This window comes from Bidens hawaiensis, unplaced genomic scaffold, assembly GCF_021521415.1.
Source record: "Bidens hawaiensis isolate Kalapana, Puna unplaced genomic scaffold, B.hawaiensis_p1.1 tig00016745_1, whole genome shotgun sequence".
Lineage (NCBI taxonomy): Eukaryota > Viridiplantae > Streptophyta > Magnoliopsida > Asterales > Asteraceae > Bidens > Bidens hawaiensis.
The window spans coordinates 308080-325557 of record NW_027492535.1 but is presented as its reverse complement, the minus strand read 5'-3'; the positions used below and the strand labels follow the sequence as shown (position 1 = coordinate 325557).

Here is a 17478-nt window from a genome sequence, read left to right as displayed (position 1 = left end):
CTCTAGCAATCTCTTAATATACATTTATATTTAAAGAGCAATCTAGTCTGATTCTCACGCCGGAGGGTGGTCACAAGGAGGAACCCCCCCCCCCTTCTCAGTGACAAGCTCACGGTGTCTGTTTTGCAGGTTATCAGAAGAACCATCTTTGCCGGGTCCAACCCCTCGTGGGAAACATCTATCTAACCCCCAGGTTACCCGTAATCTGCCCGGGGTCCGGTTAGTGTTTCTTCACATGTCGTAAATGAACTTGTAAAGATGACGGATGTAGTCGGGATAGAGTTCTAAGTTGCAGTGGTTACCGCCTTTGATCCATAAAGGTTCGTATGGGTCCTTAGCTTTTTTCCATAGTCGCTTTCCGTGTAGCGAGCTTACAACGTCGTCCTCCATACCCTGTCGGTTTAACATCATGCAACCAAGGTCAAATAAAGTCAAACCAATACAGCATATCAATAGGGGTGTTTGTGAGGCTGATGTAGCATTCGATCATGTTTATGGCTATTGGGCCTTTTTTTCAGAGGCAAGTTTTTTGTAAGAGGATAGGGTCGAATGACCCTTGTGGGGCCGTGGGGATGTAATATATATATTTTTATTATTAGGTACAAAGATTTTTTTTTGTGAAAAAACAAGAAACAAAATAAATCATTCATTTTTTCAAAATTAAAACTTTTTAAAAATACAAGAAAACGGTTGAGATGCAATGTTTATTCATCTCTTACACGCGTGTAGGTAAACATTAAAAATAAAACATAAAATTCATATGAATAAAATAGTTTACTGGTTTTTTATGTACATAACATTGACATTTGTATGCAAGAAGTAAAGGTCTAAAAAAATACTGACCATTAGCAGGAAAATTAAACGACTTAGGTTTGTTTATTATTCTAACGGTAATTTAGTCTTTTATATATTAATAAATAACAACTTTATATATAAATTTAGAAATTTCACAACTCAACATTTTAAGTTTTATAACTTTAAGATTTCAACATTTTTATTTTAAATTAATAATTTTTAGAATGTCAAAATTTGAAATTAGGTAATATTTGAATTTCAAAATTTACAATTTACCTAGTTAAATAAAATAATATATTCTTTTATAGTTTTTATTATACAAAATTAAAAAATTAATTTATTAAAGTTAATAGGTAATTACGTGGCACACTTTTAGGCGTTTAATATGTGAAGGGCGTGAACTTACATGTATCACGAGTGTGGGGCATTTGACCTTTTTAATCTTGTTAACATTCTGCAATTATCAAAAACCATTATTAGCTTCATCGATAACCAACAATTCATTTAAAATACAAATTTGATTTTATTTAATCAGCAAGTAAATCAAATAAAACACCTTGTAAATATCGAAGCAAAATCTGCAATTAACATGACAAACAACACGAAGGCCAGAAAGAATGGCACTATGTAACACAACACCTCTTAACCTAGGTAACTTAGAAGCCAAATGCAATGTGGGCCCGCTTCCGACCGACTGTCCATAAAGAATCAAGTCTTCCTGGCTGACCCCATATTCAGTCTGCAGACACTCGTATACCGCTTCTATGTCTGCATATGTATTATGCTCACTTGGCTGAAAATGAACATAGAAATTATTACAATTAGTTCACTTTCTTTACTTTTCGACATTTCATTAATACAAATGTTTTGACTAAATTTTCTTGTACCTAGGAGGCGTGTGGATGTACATTTTAAAAAGTAATTAAATAAACAGTTTAAAATCATAAATCCAAACATTGACAAACTGTGAAATTAAAATCTTAATGTTCAAAACTGATTTAATTTATAAACTTGTGTTCGTTATAATCTATGTTTTGCTAGTAATAGAAGAGCGGTTTACCTTGCCTGTAGACGCTCCATAGCCCGAATAATCATATCTGTTAAACAAAACCGAGAAAGAAAGAGAATATTATTAATCATTAATCATATCAAACATTGAACTGGAAAAGGTAGTCAAATCGTATCCAAGCACCACTTAAGTTCAACCACCAAAATAAAGTTATCCAAAATAAATCAAGCCCAAAAGTTTTGTAAGCCATATATTGAAGAAGTAAAAAATCTAGAACAAATATGAAAGAATGAAAAAAAAACTGTCAAAATTCCACTAACAATCTTTAACCAAAAAAGTAAAACCCTAATTGGCAAAATGGTAGATGTGGTAACAAAAACAATCTCTATCAAGATTTATCAGGAAATTATGCTTTTCCTTTTACCCTTTTCCAAGATTACTGATCAGTGAAAAATGGTCCCTTTAAAGATGCAAACTCTAATAAAAACTAAGAGCTTTTATTTTCTTTTCTTGATTCTAATTTTAAATTCTTACTCTTTTAGTTTATTGAGTGATCATAACAAAAACATAAAAATGATGGCTTGTCAATTCTTTTATTTCGTCCAAGACAATGGTTCAATGTTTACTTTTGTTTAGCTTGGTCTATGTTTGATACGTTAATAATTTTATGAACACTTGAACTGATCATGATTATGGTTAGGTTGCATCACACCATTCATGACATAAATTTTCTACTATGATAAAACAATTTATTCCGACCAATTTATGTAAAACAATTCATTGCATTTCTTCAATATAAATATATATTGAAGAATTGTCTAGGTAATACAGGATGAACCTAACTATGTAATTACTTTTAGTGCACTTTGAGGCTAACATTGACAAAAGCTATAAAGAATTGTCCATCAGAATGTACGTATATGTTTGATTTCCGATATCTTAAATATATCATTTTTTGCAAGAGTCATATGAGTTTCTCAAAAGATCATTTGACTGAGTTTCTCAAAAGATCATTAGAGGCAGCCATTGGTTCAATTAAAACTATTGCAACCAGTCATATTTGGCAAATAGAGTTTTGGCATGCTTTTGTTTATGTAATTAAACCAATAGTTATATAAGTTTGTTTTTTGCCTTTTCCTTTTTCTTCTTTTGTGTATACTTTAATTTAGTTAACTATTTAATATAATTTGCTTTAACAAATTACCGTTTTATTTATTTTCTAATTTAATTTGATTTGATTTGTTGCTTCCAAAATTTGAAATGAGTTTCCCTATTTTTCTTGCTCAAAATATATTATGTTGACTTAATAAATAAAATTTAAAAAATTAAATTATCATATTATTATATGAGTAACAAGGTATCTCATTATGATCATAAATATTAGATAATTAATTTAGCACAATCACATTTTATTAGCGTTTTAATTTTACTTGTTTTTTTTTATTTTGTGTTGAGTTTCCTAATTTTTCTTAATCACAATTTATTATGTTGACTTAGTAATTCAAATCTCAGAAGTTTGAAATTAGTTAAATCCTATATTTTAGTTATATGTTTAATGACATGTATTTTCAAACATTAATTATCTTAATGCGAATTCTTCAAACATTCTTTTTTTTTTTGAAAGTCAAATATACAGGTCATAATTTATTTTTGACTCATCACCGGTGTATACGCGGCCCTCTGATTCTTATTATATTCGACTATTGGCCTTGACGAACATATTTACGCGAGCTATGTGGATTCAATGTAGTGGTTGGAAAGTACAAATGCGTTGGAGACTTGGAGATAATTGTTGATAAATTTAATTCCAAAGTAAGTATTATCTATCCAATAGATAAGTCAAACATTGATGTTAAAGTCAAACTTTGTTACTTCAAAAATTAAAACAAAACAAAATGCCTAATATATATGCTTTTACAATAAGAAACTTTGCATTTAATGGTGATACCATATATTCCTCACTTACAGTAGTTTTACTACAAATTACTTTTCTAGTTTTAGGGGGTATAATTTTATAAACTAATAACTAAATTTATTACGGGCGAGGTCGTTTCAAGAGACTCTTTGATTTAAATATAGTTAACTTATGTATAGTTTAAAAAGAAATATATATTTAAGAAATATCGTGTATAGCATATGTTGTGGTTTTAAATTACACGTGTTTGTTATACGATTTTTTATTTCCACCAGTGTCGTACACGGGTTAATAACCTAGTAATGGTACTATACTGCTACACTTACTATGCATTATTTACTTGTACTGGGTTGTGTGTATGGAGATCTGACGTACAACTCGTCTTTCTGCTTGAAGATAATGTGGCATGCATCACGAGGGTGTTGTAGGTAGGGATGAGCAAAATCGGTACAGGTACCGATTGGTACCGGTACTGTACCGGTACCGATCCCGAAATCGGTACCGATTTGGTACCGTCGGTACCGAATCGGTACCATGGTTTTAAGTTTCGAGATCGGTACGGTACGGTACGGTATGGTACCGGTATTTCCCGATTTTTTTCCCTTGGTACCGGTACTATCCCGGTACCGTCCCGATACCGGTACCGAACCGAATATTTCGGTACCGATACCAGTACCAAGAATTTTCAATTTTCAAGATCAGGAAAATTGGGATCGGTACCGGTCGATACCGGTACCATCCCATGCTCATCCCTAGTTGTAGGGGCGTTTGTATAATCTGTGGATCTAATATTAAATCCCTGATATAATAAGTTTTTTAGTGTAGTATATAACTCAAGGGACCACTAGTTAAATGTTTCAAGTGATGATGAGATGAAGAAAAATAGTTAATGTTTTTCAAAGAGTGAATGAGATGAAAAGGTTATGGATTTATGGATCCTCAGTTAAACATATGTAAAAAAGAAATATTGTAAAGTATTACTACTGAAAATAAGCTCCAAATTGATATAATCTAGCTACAAGTAAAATGTTGAAGTGGGAATTGATCGGGTAACAATGTAATTCATTTTATAATTGAGTGTCAGATTGTGAGACCATAGTAGTCTTGTACTAGTCCGGAAAATAGTTGGACCACAAGAACCAAAGGTTACGTCAAAGATCAAAGATAATTATAGAAAGAAAGAAGGGCTAGTCAGACCAAGTGATTTCGATTCATCTGGACCTCAAAGACTAACTATGAAAGAGGAGTCTCGACATAGTGAGGTGAGCATTAAACGCCAAATAACTCAACAACCGGTAGATCTAGTTTTATAGTCTCATGCTAGACAATATTAAATACACTAAAGTCAAATCGTTGAAAGATATATAGTGTCACACCCTCAAAATCCACTAACGGAGTTTTACCGTCAGAGGGTGCGAACTAACAGGATCGGAATCATTAGTTATAATCAAACCATAAAAACATTAAATGAAAATAAGTGCGGAAGCGTAAATATATAAACCAAGTGTTGCGCCACGCAGGACGACTTAAAAACCCACATAGTAACAGTTTTAAACAAGTTTGCATAATCAATAGTGTTCAAAACAATGCATGATCCTATACCGCGCGCCCGCCTCGGCTACCTGAGAATAACATACTAAAAGTGTCAACACGAGGTTGGTGAGTTCACAAGTTTATATAAAATAAAGCGTTTAGCGTTTTGCGTTTAGCGTTTTGCGTTTACCAGATAGTGTTAAATCAATTATATATCGATAGGTAGCTAGCCTATACAACAAGTATTACTAAGTGTTCGACACCGAAGCTGACTGTTTATCATGTGCCTTGCCACCAGGTCTATCCCGACCATGGTAATGTGTTAGCCAAAATTACACCCACTCGACCTCCAGTCGAGCTTAGCGTTGGGTGGGGTTTGTCAAACCCAGAGTACTACTCAACAGTGACTCGCTATTTTCCAATACTAAACGGTTTGATGTGTAGGACTTCAATTGTTTCGTTTGCCACTTAGCCTTTACAAGTGATATATAATTTACTAACAAAATCTAAAAGCGTTTTCGGAGTATGTTATCTCCCCCAAGTGAAAAGCGTTTAAAAAGTTTAAAAGGGGAAAGTGAAACTCACTGTTTGCGAAGAATTCCCAAAAATAAGTCACCCAAGTGATGCGCGTCGTAGAAAACTCTCACTAGCGTTCTATAACAACAAGGAGATTTTCTAAGAGTTGGAACTATTATCGAGTCTCTAGACTCGGCACATAATACCTATGCACCAAATACGTTTCGTGTTTCGTTTGTGACTCGTGTGTGACTTAACAAGCACATTTGTGATACGTTACGTGTATGAACAACTATTTACGCGTCAAGTGTTAATGGTGTACATATTTAGTAATTATTCCCCGCAAGGGCAATTTGGTCAAAACATAACAATTATCTAGTAACAGCACGTTTCATGTATTTTCACAAAGTTCAGCAACTAGTTTCATCAGTACAGAATTCTACTTGAAAGATTACTCTATTCAACAGATCATAGCATCTCAATTAATTCACCAAAAATCGTCACAAAAGCATACATGAATTAGGTTTCCAGAACATATTTTATTATATTTTTATTCCAAATAGATTTCTCACAATGATCAAAACATTACAGCAAACTCATAACAGCCAAATTCATGCGTAACAGAATGTTATTTGAAATTCCCGTTAAATGAAAAATACAATTAATGCAAGACCAATTGGGTTTGGTTATTAACTCAACAAGTTAACTTCCAGAAGTGGAACTAACCCATTTGGTCTTGTAGTTCACGAGATATAATATTTACAAAACGACCTAACAGCAGGTCTCACAATTCAGATTTGCACAACGTTTTTGTAAAATCATAAAAGTTAACTTTTACACGTCCAAAAATTACAAATTTATATTCCTTAGAAACTAGACTCAACATAGCACCTTGTAGTGTTAATAACCTCGACCAATTTCCACATTAACATTTAGTTACAGTCAATTGAACATCAACAACACAATCTGTCCAGAAACAGTTTGCATCCCAACTCAACATATTAACCATCTATAGACCACAATCCGTTCATATGACATTCTAGACACCATAATCACTATCCATGCACATCAATTACACACCAGATACATGATTAGGGTTTTACTTGAACTCAAAATCAAATAAACAAGCGATTAACATGCAATAACATCGATTCTAGTTATCAAATCAACAATCAATACATAATTAAACATCATCTAATCCAAACAAAGCATATGAGCACCATATATATAATTTTCGGAATCTAGGGTTTTAGATTAACCCATTCAAAATCAAAATTAAGCATAAAGGATGCATAGAATAGTTGTTTATACCTTCCTAGCACCTTAATCTTCAACAAAAAGCTTGAAATTGATTGTATGTATGTGTGTGTATGTCGACGGCAGCCAAGGGAGCCAAGGGGGGGGGGGGGCGATCGGCTTTGTGAGGGAGAGAGGGAGATTAGGGTTTTAATATTATTAATAATAAGATGTTACACTTTAGTCCCTCAATTTCTAGTTTGTACTTTTCTAGCTTATTTTAACTAGTTCTTGTGTCTTGTCTAGCATCACACATAATATAATCAAGTATCACATATGTCTAACACATAATTATCACATAATTATTGTTTTGACGTTTTTCGTTTATTCACCAATGGTTTGCGTCAACTCGTTTGCGTTTAGGTGCAATTCCCGAAAGACTACGCATGTAGTAATTGTCAAGCGTCATTTAAACCCTTAGTTTAAATGTAATGAGATGTGCGTTATAGATCCAATGATCTTAAGTTTGAATTGACGGAGTTTGAGTTAACGGAGTTAACCTGAAATTGACGAGTGTCACACATAAGATTCTATTGAACATACAAAGACATTCAGTTTCCTCTCAACCACACGTTCTCCATAGCACTCGATACTACTATCTCATAATCGATACTCCAATTCCCACGTCAAAGTCTACAAGAAAAAAAAAACTCAGGTCATCACTGTGATGATGCTAGGGATGAGCATGGGATGGTACCGGTACCGACCGGTGCCGATCCCGATTTTCCCGATCCCGAAAATTGGAAATTCTTGGTACCGGTACCGAAATATTCGGTTCGGTACCGGTACGGTACCGGGATAGTACCGGTACCGAGGGTAAAAAATCGTGAAATACCGGTACCGTACCGATCCCGAAACTTAAAACCATGGTACCGATTCGGTACCGACGGTACCAAATCGGTACCGATTTCGGGATCGGTACCGGTACGGTACCGATTTTGCTCATCCCTAGATGATGCTAATGATTGTCTATCTTACAAAACTAGGTTAGTATCCCGTGTGATACACGAGTTGAATAAATTATATTTTGATTATAATAAATGAATATCAAGATTTGTAAAGTCGAATAAATTACAAATTACAAAAGAAAAAAAAATCATGATATAGTTATCTAAAAAATATAAAAAATAAATAAATATGATTGTACATGCCTAGCTAGTGATACCTGAATTATATAATAAAATAATATCTTTAATCAAATATTTGATTCATAAATAGTATAAAAAACAAATGTATTAACATGTTTTTCATATAAAGTCTTTCGGGATACATCACTACCCTAAAGAAACTTGGTCCTATTGAAAAAGTTTGTAGTGGTATATATGCTTATGCTAGTAACATTAAATTATACATTTTTTATTTACAAACAAAATATGAGAAACTACCAAAAAGATGATCATTAATAAAAACACATATATAGTGATAGAAATTAGAAAAATACTATTCAACAAATTCAATAGTATTGTAAAAAATTTAAGACGTTAACCTAAATTATCATATATTCAACCAAAATCAAACAAATAAACAAATCATAAACCTTAGAGATTTATTAGGAAATTAATATAATTTTTTTTATAACAAAGGGTTGGTTCCATCTACCAATTTTAATTATTTTTTTTTTAAAGAAAAAGAGTTTTAATGGTTGAAAATAAAAACTTGCAAAATGACGCAGATATAGACATATATACTCTCTTTCACAACATTTGATTATATTTTATGTATGATGTATAAGTGTGTTTGTGATTTCAAAATTTTCTACTTCAAAATTAGTTTTGAACTGGACACTTGTATATATAATATGATTAATTATAAAGATTACTGTCATGTTGAAATGATAAAACCGAGCACTGATTCTTTAAGCTAAGTCCTTTAATCTTGTTTTTTAAATAATAATGATGATAATGATTCATGAAAGAATAATATGCGCTCATGTGAGTCATGTCCGGTGAATGTACTTCAATTCTTAAAGTCTCAAAAATTACAATTATATTACATTACAATGCTACACCATTATTATTAGTTATTGTTATTACTTACTAAATAATTAGTTCATAATATGAGAGACATTTAAAAAAAGTGTCAATTACAAATTCATTTACCGATTGTGATTATCCTTTATTTAATAATTGAACAAAAACTTGCCAAGTGACATAAATATGGTACAATTAGATGCCAAGTGACACAAATGAATTTTTGTTTATTATAATAGTAGATAAACTTAACCCTCTGTGATGAACCTGCATGTTGCATTTCTACCCCAATTAATGCCTTTAATGGTCCACACATATTTTGTTAACAACATTTTGTGTTATACGTGGGTTCCTCACCCTACTCATTTCAAATCATAATACATCCTTTTTATTTGCTCATGCTAAGTTAGAGTTTAACTGATGTTCTCACTATTAGGTTTTGTACACGGGTTTTACAAAAATCATTAAACGCAACGAAAACATAAATATAAATATATAAACTAAACCAAACCAAACTTTGGATCACCCACCAAGAGTCCAGATGCAAATAAAATAGAAACATGTCACAATCATAGGGTGTTCAGAATAAATACTTTTAACTGGTTGCAATAGACATGTATTTGTAGAAAAATCTTTTTTGCTTAAAGATGTTTCATTTTTTAATCCAGCCATGATTTCATTTAGAGTTTACTATGAAGACTTGCCTTTTCAATGATTATATTCTAGTAAGGAGTTGCAACATTTGGAAAAACATACAAACCTTATAACCCAAAATTTAGATTTGAGTAAAAATCAAACCGTATATATGGTGTTCAACAACAATCTCAACCAATAAGGTAATCATCACTTTAAGGAGATAGTGAAACTATATATGTCCAAAAATATTTGCTTACAAACAATTTAACTCACACCATCGTTCAAAACCAGAGCTTGAGTGACGAATACAAGACAAGTGCCAATTATGTTCGCTAAAAGGACCCTAAGGTAACTCATCGACAACACTAAGGATATATGAAACAACTGATGCAAAGGGCCGAAGGGGACTAAAATTTAGTGAACACATTAAGAACTATTTACTTAATTTCGTGTGTAGTTTTGAATTTAGCTCGTGTATGTATGTGATTTTATAATGTATACTTTCAATCATGTGACTGTGAATTATTTAGTTTATGATTCATATGTTTTTGAACACTTGTTTCATTTCAATGACATCTTTTAAACTTGCAATCGGTTGATATTGTGTTTAGTTAATATACATCTACAACAAAAATTATCTTTATGACTAAAAGAACCATTTAAATATTCTAAACATATTTTTCCTAACAACCAAATTCGGAAGAAAACATATAGAAAGTTTGACAAGTCATGCCATATATATGGACGACTACCCTATAATGCATGCCATTTCACATCAAAGCATCACCATCTACCAAGTCTAGCCGCTCGAGGTCTTGCCAATACCTGTTATTGAGCTTCAAACACACTATTTAACGCTCGATTACCTGAAATCAAATAACATGAATGAAGTACCGAAATTCATACTAAATTTAGACAAAAACATATTAAATAAGTAACTAAAATACAAGAAATACAACCGGCCATCACAACATCAAATCTCCGAGTTCCGTTGGTTAAGAGGTTGCGTCTTTAAATTTTCTCAAAAGTTTAGATAACTCGAATTTCTAGAGGTTACAAGCCTAAAAGGACGAAGTTAGGGTTAATCAACCTTTAAACAACTTCAACATTCAGGATAAAGATAAAAGCCTAAATTGATACAAGTCTAAAAAAGTTTCACTATAATTAGCGTTGTAACAGGCAAACCAAGTATCGAGTTATGCAAGGATTTGTTCTTCAAAGCATGTTGGTCTAACAAAACATGACATTGCATTTAGGAGTTTGTATCGCCACAATTATAAGATACATAAAATTTGGTTTAACAAACAGTAAAAAAAAGTTTGTTATAGAAAATAATGGTAGCATTCCGTGAGATAATCACAAGTTTTATTATATTTTATACACACATACATAACATATTTATTAAAAATATCCTTGTAATTGATAGCATACCCTCATTTTTTTTTCTCTTTCTGTATGTTGGTTATAGTCACAAACCAACACCTTCTCTTTCACTCTCAAAACCTATTTATAGTCATACACTTAATGTTCATAACCGGTGCCGTTCAATACTCTAGATTAACCCATAAACATCTACAAATCCTAGTCCTACGTTAGTAGATTATGGTCTAACCAAATTAAATCAATGAAAATTATCCTAATTTTCTTATATAGAAGCAAATCATAACCAAAATGGTATCCAGAAATCTACATTAATACATACACAATCAAGCCAAATCACAATCAAAACACTTTATATTAATCATAATCAAAGTAAATTACCTAATATAAATAAAAAATAATATATTTATATAGTTAAATAGACAATAATAATAAATTAATAATAATGAGTTTGGATCAAATACAAATGAAATTATCATGCTAAATGTGAGAATCAAGTAGAGTAATTATCATTCTATGATAATTACTCTACTTGTATATAGTGAAAAAATCCGATACAATAATGCGTTAACGTACAATAGGTACGCGAATCCATTTTTTCACGAAATCGATCAATGAAATCACATCCAAACATCTCGGAATCGTCAATACATATCCCATTAATCATTGGTTCACCGAAAAACACAGTTTTGGATGGTTAATCGATCAATTTTTCACGAAAACCGTTTTTGAGCGTTTTAGGTTTTTGGCTGAACGTTTTAGTTTTTTGTGAGCGTTTTCTAAGAGTTTTAGTTTTTGCCTTGAGCGTCTCGCGTACCTATCGTACGTTAAGGTATTAACGTACAGTAACTGAACCCTGTATATATAATTAATCTACTTGATTATCACGTTTAGCACGTTAATTTCATTTATATATTAACCTTCCCCTAATAATAATAATAATAATAATAATATTTGTGTCCATTGTTCCCCACTTGACTTGCAAGCTTATCTTCTTCAAAACCCTAGAATAGACGAACCCTTGAATTCAAATAATCTCGCCGACCTAACTAGTAATTACCCTTTCTTGTTCACCAAGAAACCCTAACGTTTCAATCAATTCAGTTCAATTGACACATGAATATCACCGCCACTAAAGTCATCGTTTCTGTATTGTCGCCGTCTCTTCTTATATTTGCCCTAATAATTCCACAACTCTTTTCCGATTCAGAGACGGCGACTTCATATACAACCTTCCAAACCTATCTGTCTTAATTCACTGATTTTGCTTCAGGATATTCGATAGCTAATTCTCTCCTTTTATCAAAGCGTAAGCTCACTTCATTTTGTCTTTTCATTTTCGGAATTAGGGTTTTTTTTAAAGCAGATCGGTGATTGCTTATCGTTTATTACTTATTACTTGAATTTGGAGTGTGATTGCCCCGGAGGTTTAATCCGGTTGAATAGTTTTACTGTAATTTCGTAAAAACGTAACTTCAATTCAAAAAATAACCCAATATACTTGATTCCATGATAATAATAATAATAATAATAATAATAATAATAATAATAATAAAATAATACAAAAGCACTTAATTTTTCAAACAAAGTTTTAGTATTAAAATAAAAGTGTGCAATAGGTTGTATGCATTTAATGGTTTTAATTTTAATCGCTAGGTTAAAAAAGTATTTTTTAGGGTCACAAAATATCAAAAATCTCTTCTGCTTAAAGCCGGTTTGCCGGTTCAAACCGGTATTTTAGGGAAAAAACAGCCGGTTTTCTAGCAAACCGCCCAAGAATACTGGGCTAAGAATACCGGCCTGCTGTGCAAAACCTGGTATTACCGGTTCAACCGGCCTTTACGAAATGGTTTATGAAATATTAATCTAATTACTACTTTGTTGCAAATGTGATTCCTAAATTGGATGGGCTGCATGAATAAGCATTTATGTTTTTTGATATTTACAGTTGGAATTAATGCTAAGAACTGTATTAAATTTGTTTTATATAATTTGAATGCGAAAGAAGTATGCTTATGAAAGTTCATGTGGATATGCAATCTGTGATCATGTAATGCTTACAAATATACAATGCTTCAAGAAAGTATAAGAAGCTTGTTGGTTTAGCTGGTTTTGATTAGTGAATTGATGTTATTTTAAATGGTAATAGTAGAACGGAGAAACGGTCTTTACTTCTAATATGAAGTATCCGCTAAGTTATACTTCTGTGTGTGGTAAAAAGAGTACCCTTTTGACCTTTTAAATTCAAACTCGTTTTCAAAAGGTTTTCAGTTTAATTCTCTATACATGGTGATATGGTCATATGCAGTTGTCTACTTTGCTCTTTGAAAAATATATGGATGGGTTTTCTTGATCAGATATTGTAAAAGGATTACATGGCGTGAATTCGTTACAAAAGAGAAAATATATATTGTACCTAGTTACCTACCCTTTTAATGTATGAATTCTGATGAATCATTTGTGTTTTCTTTAGAGCTGTAATTACTATATGATAGTATTAGAAATTAGTCGACTTCAAGCAGTTACAGGAAGATGATCGCATAATAAGGAAGTCAAGCTGAACTCAAAACATGGTATGCTTTCACTAATTGCAGTTTGATTTAAAAATAACTTATTAAATCGTCATCATTTGTTTGCTTTTACTCACATATGTTATTTTTTTGTGCAGGGCAGGCAATTTCTTCAGCATCTAGTTTTAATAAAATGTACAAAACACCAAGTAGTCAGATTTTAGGCTTACTAGTGTAAATAGGATTAAAACAGTGTAGATAACAAAATGGCATCGAAGATTGTGAAAGTGTCAACAAATGGCCGTAGGGTTTTTGTTGATCCAAAGAGGAAAACAGTAACCAAATGCAATGCTCAACTAGTGGGTGCCACCAACAAATCTTTAGGGTTGGAACCATCTTTGAACAAGCTCGGTAAGAGAAAAAGATCAAACGAATGTGTAGACACATGTTCTTCATGCTCAAGTAAAACCTTCCTTAAAAACTACTCAAATTTCATGAAAAGTGGCTTTCCTCAACGTTTGTTGTTTTCTCAAGATGGTCAATGGGTTGACTTTTCACAAGAAGTTGTTAACTTGATCAAAGAAGACTTCCTGTCAAAGAAGGCGGCAATTGAAGTGAAATGTAACGAGTGCCATTTCATGCTAGATATTCTGCATATGATTCAGGTTGATTTGAAAACCGGTGTGCAAAAGCCGATTGCTTGGATTGATGATAAGGCTAATTGTGTCTTTCCTGAGTTATATTCCAGCTGTCACGGTAATCATGAAGATTTAGATCTTGGTGAATCTTCTAAAACCAATGAAATCAATTTGCTTTTGGAAATCGAGCTCAACGGGTTAGACAATAATAACAAAGTTGAGGAATGTGTTGGAGAGTCAAACGTTAAAAGGCTCAAAGTTGACCAGGAAATGCCAAATAAGGTTAATAGTGATGAGTATGCATCCCCGTTAACTGGACCTACCAGTGGGACTATGGATGTAGAAACTGCTGAAACTATGTTTATAGCGGGTTTGGGTTCCAATGTGAAGGTTGACTCTTTTGAAGTCAAGAAATGTGATACTGGTTTTATGGAAGCAAAACTTGAACTGTTTCAGAAACAGGTTGAAATTACTCAAAAGATTCGTGGTAAGGCTAATGTGCAATATGGTTGGTTTTCAGCTGCTGGTGGTGCGCCATCTGGGCTTATGTTTTATGGGCCCAACGGGCCAAAGCTCGGGAGGTATGGTTATGGAATTCATTTTGCATCGGTTCAGTCTGCTTATCTCGGGTATGAATAATAAGCCTTGTGTTTTTTTAATTTTTATACCTTTTAGTTATGTGGTTTCTCGAAAAGCTAATATTATTTTCTGCACTTACTAAAGTGCAACAGTTTGTGATGATGACGAAAAGGGACTAAAACACATGGTGTTATGTCGTGTAATACTGGGGAACATGGAAGTTGTTCACGCAGGGTCTACACAGTTTTTTCCAAGTGAGCAGTGCTTTGATAGTGGAGTCGATGATCTGAAAAATCCAAATCATTATGTAATTTGGAACGCTAATATGAACACACACATCTTCCCTGAATGTGTTGTCAGTTTTAAGATGCCTTCAACCATAAAAGGTTTTAATTTTCACTATTAGCATGTTAAAATTTAGTTCCAGTTTTTTATTAAAAAGCATGTTCCTTATCCAGTTGGTGAAGAAAGCAGGCTTCATATGTCAAGAGTTACTATAACTCAGGATCCACATGGACCCTCAAACGAGGATTCCTCTTCGAATAATAAAACGGTATGTGCTTTATCTTACTATTTGGTCTGTAAAAGAACCGAACATTTATTGAACCATTTGGAGAGAAATTTGATTATGTATGTTCATTTAATAAACGAACAAACATGAAGTCAAATTTTTGTCCATTTAGTTAAACGAACGAGCATGAACACATGCTTTCCTTTCATTTATGTTTGTTTGTTTACGTTTAGTTATGTCCCTTCATATACTTTCGTTTATAGGCGTTCTTTTCTGTTCGTTTTTATGGTTATTTATTAAAAATTTTCTAGTACTAATATTTATGCGTTCATTTATGTTTGTTTATAATCGTCTGTTTTGTGTTGGCTTGTTTTGAGTACTTATTTGTATTTATCTATTACTAACATCAACTTAATATCAATTTAATTGTCATATTTTTGAACACTGTTTAGATCATTTTGTTTTTATTTTTGACATATTCTGATACAATGATCATGGTATTTTAGGCTTAAATTATTTTTACTTGGTGTTATTTTTATGTATTCATTTTATGTTTGTAAACCGCTTGTTTGGAGTTTCAATGAACGAACATAAACGAACTTGACGATGTTTCTTTTTTAGCAAACGGACACAAACGAGAAAATTTGTTTGGTTAAAGTTGAACAAATGAGCATGAACAAGCTCCGTTTGTGAACCGTTTGGCGGGAAGTTTGGATTGTGCTTGTTTATTTAATAAATGAACAAACATGAACTAAAAGTTTTGTTCATTTAGTTAAACGAATAAATGCCAGTGCATGTCCCGTTCGTTCATTAAGTTTGTGTATGCCCTTCCATTTTTGTGTGGTCGTTACTTCGTTTACATTCAATAATGTTCGTTCATTTATGCTCGTTTCTTCTCGTTCATTTATGTTTGTTTGTTCGAATATTTTTTTAATTTATCAAAACTAATATTGCTTTGAGTTTGATATAATCCTCATATTATATAACTCTTTGTTTAGATATCTTTATTTTTACTTTTGAAATGTTGATGTTTTTTCGTATTCGTTCATTTATGTCTGTGAACCGTTCTTTTAAAATTTTAACGAACGAACATAAACGACCATGAACATATTCATTTCTTAATGTACGGACACAAACAAGGAAAGCCTTTCCTTAGTGTTCATGTTTGTTGTCGTTCATTTGTTCGGTTAAAGTTAAACAAACGATGAACAAGCCCCCTTTGTGTTCGTTCGGTTCATTTACAAGCCTCTTTATCATTATAAATTGTAAGTGTTTACAGTATTGATCCAACTAAAATATTTTGAGATTTTAACTTTGGAAATATTTACTTTTCAGGGTAAAAACGGGACTGAATTTGAAGTTATGAACTATGAAAAGGTTCCAAGTAACGGTTCAAGTACACCTAAGGAGCCAAAATCCCCTGGGATGCCTTTTTCTACGCTGTTTGATGCCATCTCTGCTAAAGTAGCCCCGAACGATATGAAACTACTTTATATGTTTTATGAATCTTTTAGGGTATGTAAAATTTTCGGCTTTTATTTTTTCTATTACAAGAAATGTTCATCCTTTTCTAGTGAACTTTCAGGCCAAGAAAATAAACCGGGAAGAGTTCATTAAGAGGTTGAGATCCTTAGTTGGGGATCAAATATTAAGGTCTACAATATCTGCCCTTCAGGCCAAGGTTTGACCGACACTTAATAATATTTCGGTGTAAATAATAATTTTTTTTTTGAATAAAATGACATAATATGAGGTTTTTTTGCAGAAGAATCCTAATTCTGCAAGCATGTTGGAAGCAAAGGTGGTGCAAGAAGGTTGAAATGGTTAAAAAGTTGAAGCCTTTAAATGTTTCTTTTACTTTTTCTGGATTTTATGCAATTGTAGGAAGATGCTTGTAGATTGGTGTTTTGGTTCTAGTTGGCTATGTTCCATAAACTAGTGATGTGGGTGTTCATGAATTGTTGATTTGGTCATAATAGATGTATTCAAGGGCAAATCATTTTTTTTATGTTATCACTTGCCTATGATTTTGCCCAACGTTAACCCTCTGGTGGTTGCTAATTAAGGTGTCTTTGCCAAATACTTTACCGTGACTCTTATGGATTGAAATCGACACGTCTAGAGTTGAGCCTACTTACTGAGGATCAATCTCAAGCCCGGGACATCATGAGCAACCTAAGATAGCTTTTC

General features: G+C 32.5%; 2 protein-coding genes across 2 annotated transcripts; one reads left to right on the top strand and one right to left on the bottom strand.

Moving 5' to 3' along the window:
* Positions 1-231: 231 nt before the first annotated feature.
* Positions 232-1924, bottom strand: LOC143551954 (uncharacterized; the record flags this gene model as incomplete). Its single annotated transcript, XM_077042287.1, has 4 exons — positions 232-393; positions 1202-1249; positions 1352-1588; positions 1856-1924. Coding segments are annotated over 4 exons (516 nt in total), but the record flags the coding sequence as incomplete, so codon positions are not given.
* A 10145-nt stretch (positions 1925-12069) lies between these two features.
* On the top strand, positions 12070-17244 carry LOC143551963 (inactive poly [ADP-ribose] polymerase RCD1-like). The gene is made up of 8 exons (XM_077042294.1): positions 12070-12359; positions 13524-13623; positions 13719-14827; positions 14922-15163; positions 15236-15330; positions 16624-16803; positions 16874-16969; positions 17054-17244. The coding sequence occupies exons 3-8, from the start codon at positions 13827-13829 to the stop codon at positions 17105-17107; spliced, it is 1668 nt and encodes a 555-aa protein (XP_076898409.1). The 5' UTR covers positions 12070-12359; positions 13524-13623; positions 13719-13826; the 3' UTR covers positions 17108-17244.
* Positions 17245-17478: the final 234 nt, after the last annotated feature.